Source organism: Chelon labrosus (assembly GCF_963514085.1).
Source record: "Chelon labrosus genome assembly, chromosome: 20".
In the NCBI taxonomy this organism is placed as follows: Eukaryota; Metazoa; Chordata; class Actinopteri; order Mugiliformes; family Mugilidae; genus Chelon; species Chelon labrosus.
The window spans coordinates 11,263,190-11,279,745 of NC_140353.1; the positions used below are offsets into that span (position 1 = coordinate 11,263,190).

Here is a 16,556-nt window from a genome sequence, read left to right on the forward strand (position 1 = left end):
GAATCATTATACACTTGAATTGCATTAAATCAAATCTGAAGAGCAACCACTGGCCTTAGAAAGTTTTTTCCTTTTTATAAACCTTTAAAAAGTAGTCATATCAGTCATGTTTAATGTTAGCGCCAAAATCAATAAGAAAAGTGTGAATGCAACATGGGGCACACGTGAAACGCTTCTCAGAAATCTTTGCTGAATCCCACTTTCATTGGCAACTCCTAAAACGTGTTCAGGAATAGAGTTTCTTTAGACGGTATGGATTGCTCTTCTTTAATAAACTTTCTTCTCTTTGTATTAAAGGCAGTCAAGCTGAGTGTTAAAACCAAACCAAAAGCTGCTGCTCATCAGCATTATTAGTGTCAGGAGGCCGGTGAATATGAAACCATTATTTCCTGTTGTGGTGCAGGACATACAGCCGTATGCATGCAGTTCATTCTCGTACACGTTATTGAAACTGCTGCACTTGAACTTGAAGGAGCTCATATTTCAAAACAGCAACGTGCTAGGAAACAATAAGGCTGCTCAGTCCAGCAGGGTTCGGCACACCCTCCGATCCACGCTGAATATCTCACACTTTTAAACGGACATCATTCATTTATATACATTTTAAAATATAGAACAGATGCATGGCATTGTAAGTCACTTTAATAGTTTATTTTTTATCAAATCACAGTTGATCACAGGTGACAGTACATCATGATACAAACACACTTAAAAGCTTTTCACATGTACACATAAATATGCATACGAAACAACAGAAATATTATGCAGCAGCAAAGATCTGTCACCATCTCACACCATCTTCACGAAGAGGCCGCAGCAGCGAGCAGGCACTTGGTTTGTCGGTCGAGGACACGTACAAGTGACTGACTCCTGTCCCAGCTCTTCTTTAAGATCTGTCTGTCCAGCTTGTTCAGGCTTTGAGAGCAAAGACGGAGATCCCGGACCAGCTCTGATAAAGCGTCCACACATTCACTGTCCCAGGGCCCAGACACCTGACAACCTGCGGGTGAAGAAATGACTTTATGAGCAGCCGTGCCAGGGGCAAGTTCAGCGAATAGTTTCACCTGTACGTTCTGAACTAAGCACACCTTGGAGGTTTAGAAGCGTCAGCGGTCGACCGGCCTCTCTGACGGACATCAGGATGCTGTACAGTCCTGCTGAGGTGACTAACGGGTTTCCTGACAGGTTCAGACTCACCAGGGATGGAGAAGATGGCAGACACCTTGAAAATAATCCAAACATGAGCAGCTGCAGGATGACAGATGGAATCAATACAGACCAAAATAATGGGCCTTTCCCTGCAGCACACAAACCTGGCCAAGACGGCTATGCTGCTATCCGTCAAACCGTTAGCCGCCAGACTCAGGTGGGTCAACGAACACTCATCCTATAAAAAACAAAAAAACAAAAGTGTTAATTTAATTGTATCAGCCGAGACACAGACAGATTTCTGTGTGTGTTCACCTGTGTCAGGACTTTGGCGAGGTGTTCCAGTGCCGGGTAATCAGTAGGACCCTTGCGGACGGCAGACAGGTCCAGGTGTGTGAGACAGTGGAGGGGCAGCGTCTTTAACAGTAGCTCGAAGCCGGTGGAGCCCAGTGCATTGTGGGATAGGCACACTGATTTCAGGTGGCCCGTGCCTGAAAGATCAAAAGTTGTGAAACTATGATAGTATTCCTCATTCCTGCTTGACTAATCAACAGACTGTGGGAGTTTCCAGCTTAATCATTCAGATCTCTACTATTTTAATCATTACCACAACAAGAAGTTTCTAGATTTGGGGAGGTTTCATATGCTCAACCTTACTGTCAAATATTCCCCTCAAGTATGAAGCCCAACTCAAATTTCTCCAATTGGGTAAATGGTCAAATAAAATCTTTCCTATTCACTCAAAGGGAAATCTCACCTGGTTGAAAATATATAAAGGCCGACTTCTAAAGCATGTGCAACCTTATCTCTTCTCTGAACGTGCAGTGAGAGTTTAGTTACCCTGAATAATTTACTCCCGGACAAAAAGGCTTAAAAGGAGAGCTACCTGTCAGAGCGTTGGCCAGCAGCAGCCGATGCTGCTGGAGGAAGCGAGCCGTGAGACCGCAGGCCTGTAGAGACAACTTGGCAAGGAGAGGGCAGCAGGACAGCAGACAGGACAGAGACTCAGACACACCGTCGCCCAGCGGGTTCTTGCCGAGGTCTAGTTCCTCCAAGCACTAGTAAACAACCACAGGTAGCAAAAACTCATGAGAAACAAGAGAGGTGATGGAAAAGAAGACCGCACTGTGAACAGAACAAGGTGGAGTTGTGATTTGAGCGATTAGTCAGACTAACCACAGTGTCAAAACGGATGCCTGAATGGCGCTACTACAAAGAAATAATTTTCTCTGAGCAGCAGGTCACAGAGATAAAAAAATAGATTGTGGATCACAGAGAAAAAAAAATATTGAACTTGGATATAAAGTGACTTATTATCGTAGTATATGATTCATGCAGCAGCAAAAATAAACATTTTCTCAACCACTGTTGGTTTTATGGTTTGACATTTTTAGCTTTTGTTGGTAACGTGTTAAAAAACAAAGCAGAGAATATGTGTGGCATCGGCCGTTTTCAAGCTGCCACTTCAGCGTACATGCTAGACCTCGCAGTAGTTTCAGGTTTCAGTTTCAGGTACGTCAGTGTATTTTGTATCCGGTTGAAATTCCTTCTTGACATTACTATAAATTCAAATACAACTGTAAAATTTCAACATAACCTCGACCCAAAATAGAAATAAATGTGCGACCGGCCGACGACAGCAGGCGAGATAAAAACAGACTGGTCCAGGTAAGGGGCTTTACCGGGAACGCAGGATGACTCTGCCCCTTTAAAGCATTCACAGCCTTCTCCAGCCCTTCCCCTGTGACGCGGTTGTCGGAAATGTCCAGCAGCCGCAGTCGAGGCATGGTGACCGTCGTGGCGACCAGTTCGGGGAGGAGGCTGTCGGGGAGGCGGTTGCCGGAAATACGCAGCTCGGTGAGGCTGTCCTGAAGTTTCAGAGCACGGAGGAGCGGGTTGAGGGACGAGGGGGGCAGACTGAGGCCGGACACAGACACGGAGGAGCTCCCATCTTGAACCTCGCACAGCCGGGTGACACGCTTGTTCTCGCCTGCGGGGAAACAAACAGAAAAACAAAAAGGTGTCACATTATAACGGTATAAAATTCCCCTATGCTCGTGTGTATTGGTGTGGGTTGCTCACCCACTGCCAGGCTCTGACAGGCCTTCTTGTAGCGCTCAGGGAGAGGAGGGAGATCCCAGGTGTCAACCTCAGCCAGGACCTGCAACACAGCACAAAATAAGCATCGAGCCTGGAAAAACTAAAGTCTCCGTGGCCCTGTTCAGACATGGTGTCAAAATGGAGACCACACATCACAGCTCTCTCTGTATCAGGGAATTACACATAGCCTACCCAGTAATAGTTACGTTGGGATTCATCCCGTGTGTCACACCTGTACTGTACCTCTGGTCAGTTGCAACAGGGTTGTTGAAAATTTGTAAAACACATTTATTAGTTAACTCCCATCCTCACCTCTTCATTGGTGTGCAAAACAGCCAGCAGCGGATCGTGCCGAGAGAGCAGAGCGCCCTCCTTCTGCAGCGAGAGTCGGGGCAGGAGGCCACATTTCTGGTAGTAACGCTGAGCTGCTTGCTCACACAGCCAGGACACGGTGCAGGACTCTGCCTCACTGGAACGTGAATACAGAGCAGCATGATTGTTTACGGTAAACGCAATTAGAAGTGTCTTAAAAACAAGAGAAACACCAACTTGAAACATCGATTAAAGCCTGCACACGAACCTTTGTGGAACTGGGATTAGGAACACGTCATCCTTAACTCTGACCCTCATTCTGATGGGTGGAGGCAGTGGTGTGGGCATGGGAGCAACCAAAGTCTGAGACGGAGGCTGCAATAAATAAAGATTTTGAAGACACAACAGTAAATTAAACATCCATGTGCAGGCCATTACTGTAGGACATATGTATACAGCTTCACCTCAATAAAGAGATTCAACAAAACCTAAACGCAATCACCATCGTGAAGGCAGGATCTGCTTGAAGGATGTGATATGAAACTTAAGTGATTTTGTCTATGTACCAAATAAAAGTGGGAATAAAAGAGACACAAGTTGCCTGATTTTGAAAGTGAAAGTTGATTTACGCAAAGATTTCACAGTCATGTAAGTCCATTTATAAAGCTCGAGCTGTTTCTCAAAATGACAACTTTCTTGATGAGCTCGCTGTCATTCACATCCTGAGGTTCAAGTTGTTCAAGTTATAGTCCCTAGCGACGCTGAAACATTAATAACCGTCTCACCGTCTCGCTGAGTCTGAGTTGCCACGAGTAAGAGATGTAAATGCTCTTAAATCATCTGAAACTGAAATATACTTTTGAATACGAGTGTGAATTCTTCCTCCACTGTCTTCTGACCTGGTAGTGAATTTGTGGGGGTGGTGGAGGTGTGTCTGGTCTCGTGTCGTCATCGTCTGTAACGTTGGGGCTGTGTGACCTGTTGACCTCTCGTCTGCCCAACCTGACCATCCCTGGCATCTGGGTCATTTTGACCTGGTGAGGCTTCAGCGAGCCGTTCTTTCTCCCAGAGTGACTCCTGCTGGAGGAGGAGGGAACTGCAGCACCTGAAAGAAGGCGAACATTAAGAAGGTGAAATAAGAAAAAGATGGAGTAAAGACAAACAAACTAGTTATTTAATACCTCTGCAGATTGAGTCCGAGTTCTGCTGCTTGTTTTGACTTCTTGCTGAAGAATACAAAGCTGTTTCCTCCCCTCTCATTCCGTTGTCCTCCATTCGAAGCCTCCTCTTCTTCTTGGGCTGAACTTCCTCCATGTCGTCTTCCAGCCAATCATCAGCCACATACTCGTCCTCGGGAACCAGAGCTGATTTGTTGCTGGATGAAACGGCAGGTGTGCTGGAGAGCTGAGGCTGTGCGAGACCCTGGTGAAGAGTTTTGGAGCTGCCCAAGCCTCGGATGGCGCTGTGGTACTCCTCACGTGCAAACACAGACGGCGCAGGGGGCTCCCTGGTACTCTCTCGACCCGAGCTTGGGATTGAGACGGGTTCCTTATTTGGGGGAGCTTCCTTTTGAGTCTGAGCTGCGGGGAGACTGTGTCTAGGGCGGACGGGACGGAGAGGACTGACCGGGCAGTCATAGTCGCTGTCATCTGAGCTGCTACCGTCAATCTAAAACATACATACACATATTAAATATTATAACTGTGGATATGAAGAATTCTGCTCGCATAAACTAAATGAATCCATTTGTGAGACATTACCCCGTACAGAACAGCAGATCCTGCTCCTCTGGCTCTGAGCCGCTGCGTTGAGCCATTGCTCTGCCGTCGTCTGGGGCTGGTGGCTTTCAGCTCCGAGCCCCTCTCATTTCGAGGCCGGTCCCGGCCGGGGGAACAGCTCCCTCCAGTGGCCGTCAGCGGCTCCGAGTTCTCCGCATCAAACAGCTGGCTGTCCTGGAGGGCATCAAAAGGCTTGGCAGGGGCCGCAGCAGCAGGCACTGTGGTTGGCAGAGATAAGAGACAAAAACAAGTGTTTGAAGCATTTTTTATTTTTTTTTTTGTTAAAAGGCGGACCCCAGCTGACACGGTTCGATCGTGTAAAAAGCTTCACCTCCCCCTGCTAGAGCCGTCTTCAGGAGCTTCTCTGTGGCGACGCACTCCTGCCTGGCTTCCTTGTCCAGCTCCCTTCTGTACGTCCTCTGCCAATGACGCAGGGTGTCCATGGCCGTTTCACCCTAACAGAAGAGGGTCAGAGGATGAGACTGATGCATAAGAGCCACTGGGACGGGAGTCGTTGCTTGAAAGGAGGTGCAGCGATTTAAAAATGACCAGCGCCGCTCAGTGGTTTTTCATAAAATAAAGAAGCTGTATCGACAAATTTCCTAATTAGAGAGATCAAAATCTTGTAGCGTAAAAACCCGCATGTGTACTTGAATTTTAATCGTATTTCCTTTCAAATTTGGCTCTTAGATTTATAAATAAATTATGATGATGGAAGCTGCACCAATGCATTCACAGCTGGAGAGAAATGGTGTGAGAAACACAAAACATGAAAGGGAGCTTTGAATTAAATGGAAGAAAGTAGGGAAAAAAAGCAAACAGTATGTCGTCAGTCGAGACAATTTACACAAATATAAAATGTGCATTGGAATTTTGGTAAAACGAGCTATTTTATTTTTTACTAATGTGTGAAATTTCAGTCCATCAAGTTCAAATTAGTCTCTCTGGGTACTCCGGCTTCCTCTCACCGTCCAAAGACATGCTGGTTAGGTTAATTGGTGATTCTAAATTGGCCGTAGGTGTGAGTGTGAGTGTGAATGGTTGTCTGTCTCTCTGTGTTAGGCCTGCGATGGACTGGCGATCTGTCCAGGGTGTACCCCGCCTCTTGCCCGATGACAGCTGGGAGCAGCAGACGCTGCGACCCTTCACAGGACAAGCGGTTATAGAAGACGAAAGAATGAAAGAAGTCCAAATTATTGAATGGATTGGATTTTGTCTTTGTTGGCCTGCACTTGTACCGCTAAGCTGGGTTTTTGCACAATGACTGACATATATCCCTTTCTTATTGTACGAGCTTCCTATAAAATCCGCAAAATGACTTTTATTAGGGGGGAGGAACATTTCACTGTAATGTAATTCGTGCCCAAATGCAGCTGCAGATTATGCTTGCGCTAACAAGCATGCGATCACGCACACACACACACCCTGGAGTTGCGCAGCGTGACAGAGGCCCCTCGTTCCACCAGGAGTCTCGCGACTTTGAAGTTGCCACAGGCGAGGGAATCGTGCAGCGGGGTCACTCCCTCGCACAGGGGGCCGCCGGGATCGTTGACGTTGGCCCCGCGCTCCAGCAGCACGGCGACGATGTCTGCCGTGGGAGGAGGAGAAAGAAAGAAAAGAGGAGGGGACCTGAAAACAACTGCAATTAAAAACACGTCTGAAAGGTGTTTCAATGAAATGAAGTCAGTTACCATAGTGACCGTGGTTGGCGGCCTCATGAAGGGGAGTCCAGCCACAGTAGTCCCTGGGGTTCACTGGGTGACCCTGACATATAGACGTGAAATTAAATTACACAATCATTAACATTCCTGTGTTTACACCAAAATTAATCAAGCTTGTTTTTCCTCACCTGTTCTACCAGATACTGGACCTGCTTCAGGTTTCCGTCTATACACGCTCTGTGAAGAGACGTCTCGCCCTTTTCATTCCTCTTGTTCCACTAAAACGAGCACAAGGGAAAACATTGCGGTTTTAAAACGTACAGAGACTCCTTGTGCCAAGCGACAACTGATGTATGACTCACCCTCCCCGCCTTCCTCCGTCCTGACACCATCTTGTCATACCCCTCCAAATCATCATCTAGAAACCAAACGAAGAGACATGTGAGACGCGCACATAAACTCCCTGAGCCCCTACTTCTCGTGGATGCCAGCTCCCCGTCTACCCGAGTCCGAGAGAACGACGTCGCTGTCATCCAGAGGTTCGCTGTTGTCCATCTCCTCCTCCTCATCCTCCTCGCCGTCGCTCCCGTCCGGACTCCAGCCCTCTGAACTACAAAGCTCCCGAAGCCTCGCCTCAGTGTCATCAGCATTCGCGGAGCCGCTTCGCCTCTGGGACGCCAGCCAGAGCCGCAGCACTCTTTTCTGTGGGCGTCAAAGTGTCAGCCATCATGCACGGCGTTCATTTTTCAGACATCTACCAGAAATCTTAAATCTCTACTCGGCCTTCAAAGCGCTATACTTCTAGCTACACAAAGATGCCAGTTACTGCTTGTACGAAACTCAATTTCAATGTTAAACTTTTAAGGCGGTTAAAACTTTCTCATCCAATTCAATATTGCAGTTTTAAACTCACCTGCAGCCCGGCCTGCCCAGACTTCTGAGCACAGCGTGAGGCTGTGCTGTAGCTGCTGTCGACATCCTCAAAGGCACAACCGCTCTCCTTTTGAGCTGCTGCGATGTTCAGCCATGTGCTGCACTCCTGAGACATTCAGATACGTACCAGTGACATCTTACATTATGCAAGTATGACTCATTTGTGGCCTATCCATAAAACACTGATAATATCACCACAGACTGCTTTTTTTTTTTTTTTTTTTTTAAAGAAAGCCAGATGAAGGCGCAGGTTGTTGGTTATTACCTCAGTAGAGCTCCCCTGCCTTAAGGCCAGCTCCTTCCTGTAGTGCTCCACTGCCTTGCCGTGTTGTCTGAGGTCAGCGTAGGTCGCAGCCAGGGACACGTGGATGACGGCCAACTCTCTGGCGGGTTTTCCGAGCGCTTCTGCAGCCTTTAGCTACACAACAATACAGACATCAGTACACATACTTAAGCACTCTCAGACTCTACTAAAGAAATGCCAAAAGACAGATGAACATGCAGTGAACAAAGAGGGCTAAAGCTGTGATGTGTTCCACGTGAATGGTCTGATGCTTCTCACCTGAGCGTGATAAGCATCCAGAGCTCTGCTGTAGCAGACAACCTTACAACAGAGGTCTCCCAGCTGCTCTGCCAGCTCCACAGCCCGACGGGAGCCCAGTCTTTTGCCCTGATCTTCTCCCAGCTCCTCCTCTAATTTGCAACCCTGGTCAGCTGTGAAACGAAAAAAAAACAACAACACGAATGCATCAGTGCCACCATCCTAGAGGAAGTGAAAAGAAAAATGGAGTGAAAAGCTTAAAACAGCAAGACCGAAACTGGTTCATTCACCATATTTGAAAGCTTTCTTCACTGCTTGTCTATCCAACGGTTGCTGGGAACCCAGCAAGAGAGCTTTCTTCAGGGACCGCCTCGCTGCTAGAAAGTCACCGAGAGACAGCTGCACCTGTTGACACGAGCCACGACAACACATCACATCACATCACAAACTGCAGGATCACAGTGAGAGGAAACAGAGGAGCAGGTGGATTTCCTACCTTGCCAATGCAGTGAAAGCACTCGCTCTCGCTGAACTTGTCTTTTATCTTCCTGGCACACTCTTTGGCCTGCTCCAAGCAGCGGACGGCGTTGGAGTGCTGCCCGTTACGGAAGAAGATGTTGCCCAGGTTAAAGTTTGCACGGTAGAGATCCTCCAGCAGCTGGCTCTTTCTTTACATGAAAAGAATGGAGACGGCTTTTAGAGATAAAGTATAATGACTGAGAGCCTCTGTATCATCAATGTATAGTTAAAATAATTAAAAAAAAAAACATTCCCGCCTAAGAGCGTGCATTAAGATAAAGCATTGTTTAGGATTTTCTTACTCAGCAATAAAGACACTTCGTCGGATGAACTCGCTGCAGCGTTTGGGATCCCCCAGATGATCACAGACCAGACCGAGATTGAGGAAGAGACGTGCTTTCATCTCATTAATCTCTCGCGCAGGCACAGTCCCTGCACATAAGAAAATGTGTGAGCAAGTAATATAAATACAGCTGCATAATTTAATATCTCCACAAGTTCCTGACGGCACAAACTGTACACACCATCTAAACGGTCATCCACAATGGCCAAGCTCTTTCTGAAGGCCTCCTCTGCTTGCTCTAAGCTTTTCCTTGATTGATCGGATTCATAACGGAAAAGGTAGGTTCGACCGATGGTGGCCAGCGCCCTTTGCTCTTCGGCATGATCCCTGACAGAGCGAGCCAGGTCCAAGTGACAACGCTGGTGCTGCAGAAGGAAAACACGCACAACCGCTCATTTAAGTCCTAAGCATCACCGTGGAATTATCACCAGGGTACTTAAATAGAGCCGAGTTAAAGCTTTTAAGAGTGTTTAATGGCCGAAATAATTCTACTCACTTTCAAAGCAGCCTCAATGTTTCCCATCTCTGCGTAGCACTCCCCGATCTTACGATTGGCCACAGCTCGTCCAATCACATCATTCAGCACCTCAGAGAGGGCCAACTCCTGCTGGTGCTCCCTTATGGCAGCCTCATAATTACCTGAGAAACACACAGAGACCAGACAGGACAATCCTGATTATACAGACGAAAAGGCAGAAATGCTGTGATTATGCAACAGAAGAGGGAATTCACACTGAACAGAAAATAGTGTTGTTTTTTTGGTGTCAGGAAGGGAGAGGTCATGCAAAAGACGAATGCATATATTGAGAATACACCATAATCTACACTTCATATGAATGGAAATCATTAGAGGGGTGTAGGACATAGAGAGCATAGGCACATGCAACAGACATAACACTGTATGTAATAGAGAAACAGAATGATTACAGTCGAGGTGATTAAAAACATTTTTTATAACTTAAACAAATGCATAAATTGTGTAATACACAATAATACATATATATACAGGAACTGTCTTTGGTTTTAATCTTTGCCAGCTCAACTTGACTGCGTTTGTAGTATTTAGAAATGTATGGCAACCGTTTTTTGTTTTTTTTTAATAAAGATAAGTCATAACACTTTGAACAAAAATAACGCATCCAGACCAGGTTCATCACTTTTTTGGGGTGTCCCGGAAACATTTCTGTTGCATTTTCTGTATAATTTGCCGATGTTGTGGGTATTTGCAGCCCATGTGTGGTCAAATGTTTTTTTAATTCAATTCAATTCAATTTTATTTATATAGCGTCAATAACAATACAAATCGTCTCAAGACGCTTTACAAAAATCCGGCCTGAAACCCCCAGAGCAAGCCTGAAGGCAACGGTGGCAAGGAAAAACTCCCTTTTAACAGGAAGAAACCTCGAGCAGAACCCAGCTCATATGGAGGAACCCATCTGCCTAAGGGCAGCCGGGTACAGACAGAAGAAAGAGAGAAGAGAACAGCAAGATAAACATACATCTGTCATAGATACACATATCTGACTAAAGCGTACATGTGGAATCTTATGATACAAACTGATGATGTTACATGACAGTTTGAAAATGTAAGAGGAATCATAGGCAGGTTGGAGAATTGTTCATTCAGGTAGGAGTGGATAACTGCAGGATTCCATGATTAATCTGCTTGTGTTTTGTCTATTTGAGTGAGTTTTCTTTTTCTACAGTGCACTGGGCTCTCTCGACGGCTGTATGAGGGACTCAAATTAGTCAAATAAGACTATAAGCCAAACAACAACTAATAAATATTACAAAATAAACTGAATTGAAGAAACCTACTCTGAAAACTAAAAAGCATTGAACGTTACCAAAGAAATTAACAGTAGAACTAATGAAAAACGCATATAATCAGGATTATTACAAATTAATTCATTAAAATCTGACAGAAGGAAAGTGGCAAGAAAGGCAGAAGATATGTTCTTGAGGACAAACCTATTTATTAACTGCAATAACTCCAACCTAAGAAGTATTATAAATCCATAAAGAAATGAACATCATAGAAAATCTTTAAAAGAACACTTTCTCCATCTATATATATAATAAAAGGATATTCTGATTCACTTTTATCCAGACTACGAATTGCTGCATATAATACATGTCATTTACTTGCACATGTCTTTAGTATGTGATACAGTGGTATAAAAAATAAACTACTCACCACTCCTGGACAGCAGCTCTCCTAGCTGATTGCAGATGTTGGCCTCCTCCTTCAAGTTGTTGTTATGCTGTGCTTTGCTCTTTGCTTTCTGCAGCTCTGCGTTGTGCCAACAATCCAAAACAATGGGGGTTTACCAACAGCTCCCAGCTTGCAGAAAGTGTGCAAATAAAGCAATACAACTTACGTTTGATTTCCCGTGAGGTGCTCATCTCGGCTCAGCTCGTAGCGCTGCTAGCTAACTTACAGCTGGTGGTGGATGACAACAAAGCGCGCCTTGTTTAGTTTAGAGCTGGCTACACGACTGTCAAAACTTTTCAGTTCATCGTCGCCCTTCCACCGGTGATTAAGTTGCCATTAATTAATCGGATCGTTACACATAACGGCGTTACACGTTAGTACTTTTATTAAACAGATCGCTGCTTTAGCTTTGAGCGGACAGTAAACTTTGCAAATGCCCCGCCAGTAATGCTTCAGCCAATGACTAATTCAACCCTCATTTTCGACTGTCAGGCACAAACCCGCCATTATCACCGGGGTTACCAGCACCTATATCCAACCCTGGCAATAACATAACTCCTTCACATGGCTTCTTAGATCTTTTAATATCTTCGCGGATAAAACTAGAACCTTTCTATGGCGCTGAATAAAGTATTGTGTTTGAGCAGGACGCGTCTCTCTCAAACTGACAGACAAAGCACAGGGTAAATAAACACCGTTCTTCATATGGCGACGTTTAATTGGCCAACGCCAGCACGTGACGCAGCTGAAGCCGGAAGAGACATTGACAACCACTGATATCGATGTACAGTAAATATATGAGGAAAGATTATGAGTATGAAGACACGTGGTAATATGAAATGCACAGTATATAGTTAAAGAAAACTACTGGGCGTGGGTATGTATAAATATAACGTATGTGACAGTATAAAATATGGACATATGTTATATACAATATACAAAACATATACATAAGTAAGTACTGTGCAAAATATCAGAAGAATAATGCAATTTGTGAGATATCTAAGTTATTAAAATATAATAATGTGCAAAAATATATAGTAGCAACAAGTAGTAGCAGAGCAACCACCACCTGAAGGCAGCGAGGAAGATGGATCATGATCTTGAAGAACAGTAAAGAGGCCCATCATGGCCTACCTTGGTCTGCCTAACATCTGGATCTGTGTCCTGTTAAAACCAGGAAGTTGCTCTGCTGGGGGATGGTGTCAGAATAAAGAAACTCATCCAAAAGTTCGGAAACATCATTGGACACAAACTGAAGGCTTTTGAAGCAGTGAGCGACAGGAGATCACTGACCAAACCAAAGTGTTGAGATTCTCTCTACATCTGAAAGCAAATTTAAGAAGCATTGTGCTCACCAGGCATATCAGGAAAAGCTTTGTTGAATTTGCATGGACAAATTTGAGAAGAGATGGAAGAACCATGTCAGATGTCATGAAAACAAAAAAAAAATGGCAGGGAAAATAATTATATTTTATCATATAAACTATGTATATTTATGCTGAACAAATAGTCAAATGTCAATAGATTATTTGTTTTGCTGACCAACGGCCCATGGATACAGCCAAAGACCCAGAGGGGAATTTGTGAGCACTGCATAAGAAACAAATATCATGAATGACCTCAGTAAGAGACGAACAGCCTTTGACCCTTCTCAAGATGACTGCCAGCAATCGCAGCAGGCCACAAACAAACAGGTTGCAAAAGCGCGTCCATGAGCTTTGGAGCAAGTGCATGCAGCCAAAATTACAATATGCAGGCAAGAAAAACTTCTGGAGTACAAGAAGGAGCGAGAAAAAGTCTGCAAAACTGCTATTGTCAGACAATAATCAACCGAAGAATGATCCCTGTTCACAGATGGAGAATAACTCCAGTGAATACCGGCAGGAGTTGGACATGCTGGAGGAGCTTCTCCGCCACAGGGACAGTGAAATCCTGGCACTCAACAAGGAGCATGAGGGTCTCTCTGATATACTTGATGAAATCCTTCAGAAAGATGAGGCGTAGATATCAAAATAAATCAAAATACAGGAGGAGAAACTGAGAAAGGAAGAGGCAGAGAGAGGAAATGTAGGTGTGGAGAAGGAGGCACTGGGGGATGACAAGGGAGGACTGAATGAGGAGTAGAAAGTGCCTGAGTTAGCCAAGGAAAAAATGAAGTAGGAGAAAAACAAACTGAAGAGGGAATGGAAAGGCAGTGAGGAGGCATAAGGAGCTGAAGGAGTCCATTAAACGTGTGCAGGAGGTGAACAAGGTGAAGGAGGAGGATGAAAAAATAAATAAAAGAGACAATGACAGAGAGAAGAAGGAGAAGAAGAAACCGAAGAAGGCGAAGAAGAAATAGGAGGATGGAACTGAAGAAAGACAAGAAAGAAGAAATCAAATAATCAGAGGAGGACATAAAAGACGTGAAGCAAGAGAACAGAGAACTGAAGGTGGAGAAGAAAGATCTGCAAAAGGCACAGAAAGAACTAGAGCAGTAAAAAGTTTGACTCAAGTTTTTCAAATGGCCCACTATGAACGACTTGACTGGAGCTCTCTCCACATCCTCACTAGAGAGAAAATCACCCATAGGCATAGGCCGTGCTCCACAGCTCTGGTTTCTTCAGGAATTCACATATGGTGGGCGGTTTTTCGGCTTTAGTTACAAGCAAAGGAACCGCACAACAGGCCTCCAAGGCTTTGTGCATCGTGGCTTGAGACAGCCTGAATTCAGAAAGTTTCTTCTTAAAAACCTCAAATGTCTTACGGACATGACATGCATGTTTTGTCTTGAGATGTCGTTGAAGGTGCGCTGGCTTCATTCCCCTGTTGGCAAATTTTTCTCCGCAGAGAAAACACAATGCAATGGGTGGGTTGCACCTTGTCGATGCATATTCTTTTGAATACTGCCAGAATTTTCGCCTCCATTGGCACTTTCTTGTTGCCAGTAGCAGTGCTGCTACGCTTTAACCACGACTCCATTTTTTTTTTTTTTTTAGTTCTCAAGGTAGCATTGATTCACAGGTGATGCCATGTGGCACGTGCCAGGTTGGGTCAAACCATCCTGTTATTGTGGACACTGTTCTTTTTCGAATAATGAAATTGGATAGCTTACTTAATATAAAATTCATTTTATGAACTTACACTTGGAATATTTGACAACTTACAATTGGACTTTTTATTAAATAACAATTTTAAAGGTTTTTTGAATTGATGTTATATATATTTTTAAAAAGTACCCCCAGGGGGTATGCATACCCCTATTTGAGAACCAGTGATGTATATTTTATGTGGCAATTGGACTGAAGGAGGAGAGTCTGTTAATAATAAATGCAATATGTACAACAGTTATATAAGTTATAATGAGTGTTTAATATGCAAAAATCTAGTTGCAGCTGTTAGGTGTAAGTAGTAAATATATCTGAAATGCGGTGGTGCATAAACATAAAGCGTCATGGTCTAATATACTTGTACTATACTGTAATATACTGAGCATTTTAAATAAGTCCAATAGCAGTATCATAAAATGGGTATTTTGAGTCAATGTGCTTAGTTACATCCCAGACTAAATGAATAATACACATTATGATCTGAATGCTTTGACTTGAAACATATTGTTGAGCTACACAGAAACAGGATAAATTGTTCTTCAATCAATCACAGCTGTAAGTCAAATTTTTACGAAGCAAAGTTAGAAGTTTTACATGCTGTCTTTGATATTCATGACTGGTGGATTTGGGATTACTGGGTATTCATTTTTCAGTAGTCTCAGTATGTTCTTTTTGCACTAGCCGAGGAGTAAGTCGTTCTTGAAAAACTGTCTATTCAGTTAATATTTTATTACTGTCAACAACCATTTAAAAGCATTTAAAAGTAGTGGAAGCTGCACTGTTTTGTTATCAGTTTGTTGATTTCTAGTGTTATGACATTTAGCACATCTGTTCATTTTCATTAAAGAGCAGCAAACCAGGTCTTTATTTTTATTTTTATTTCTGATTAGTCATATTAAATTGCTTTGGACAAATGTAAATATTATTATATGAATAGATATAAATGATTTGCAAGCTGAGACATTTACAGCCCTGATATCCTTGGACAAGCCCTCCTCTTAATTTTAGTTAGTGAAACAACCTGGACCGCAGAACGAAAAAGAAATACAAAAGTGAAAGTCTCATTGCAGGAGAAAAAACTATTAATGGGGTCCATGTTAGTGTTAAATAATAACTTGAAATAAATTCAAGTGAAGTCAACAGGTAGACAGTATCAAGAAACTTTAAGACGTCCATGACGCGCTTACACTGTCAGGCCAGGACTCAGATCAGGACTCAGTAGCAGAGATGGTTCACAAAAGAGCAGGTTTTATTAGAAACAAAAAACTCTCTCAAAAGAGAGATCGAGAAAACAAAATTGAACAACACAAAATCACTCCAAATAGGAGGCAGACTTCACTCAAAGGTGGTAATTAACTAACTGAGTATTCAAGGATAACTAAACAAAAAATCACTCCTGAGAAGGCAAAAGAATCTCAATGTAATTAATAACTATGGCTGGGGTGCACAAAGAGACGAAACACTCCGGCACAAGACGCGAAGACGCAGACCATATATACACAAGGGTAATGGGAAACAGGTGGAAACAATCAGGAATCAGGGAAGACAATCAGACCAGTGACACATGAGGGAATGGCAAGTGACCTGAAATGGGAGGAAAACAAACTCACCACGGTGTGACATACACGTATAGACCGTATAAAATAAAATAAACTAAAATCTAATGCTGAAATCACCTTCGGCAATATTTTGCATATTTATATTTCCTCTTAGCCTCTTGGGGTGGAGGTCAAACTGCCCGTTTTAATCTAAGATAACAAACAGAAGAGAAAGATCTTTCAAATACAGTGACTAAATGAGAAAACTAGAGCTGTGATTCTAACCACAAGATGCTAACACATTGTATACATATGCTAACCTAGCATAGACTGTATGAGCTAGCTCGCTGATTTGAATGTCCACCAAAATTTGCT

At 43.7% G+C, this 16,556-nt stretch overlaps 1 protein-coding gene across 1 annotated transcript; it reads right to left on the reverse strand.

Moving 5' to 3' along the window:
- Positions 1 to 545: 545 nt before the first annotated feature.
- Positions 546 to 12,019, reverse strand: tonsl (tonsoku-like, DNA repair protein). Its single transcript, XM_084569585.1, has 28 exons — positions 11,718 to 12,019; positions 11,534 to 11,629; positions 9,833 to 9,975; positions 9,518 to 9,701; positions 9,296 to 9,425; positions 8,971 to 9,142; positions 8,765 to 8,879; positions 8,496 to 8,647; positions 8,199 to 8,351; positions 7,914 to 8,039; positions 7,504 to 7,702; positions 7,363 to 7,418; positions 7,189 to 7,278; positions 7,031 to 7,103; positions 6,764 to 6,927; positions 5,671 to 5,794; positions 5,322 to 5,557; positions 4,743 to 5,229; positions 4,461 to 4,666; positions 3,830 to 3,936; positions 3,562 to 3,718; positions 3,232 to 3,310; positions 2,832 to 3,139; positions 2,036 to 2,207; positions 1,465 to 1,640; positions 1,314 to 1,387; positions 1,089 to 1,222; positions 546 to 1,000 (listed from the first exon to the last, which is right to left on the reverse strand). The coding sequence occupies exons 1-28, from the start codon at positions 11,740 to 11,742 to the stop codon at positions 801 to 803; spliced, it is 4,338 nt and encodes a 1,445-aa protein (XP_084425711.1). The 5' UTR covers positions 11,743 to 12,019; the 3' UTR covers positions 546 to 800.
- Between the last annotated feature and the right edge of the window lie 4,537 nt (positions 12,020 to 16,556).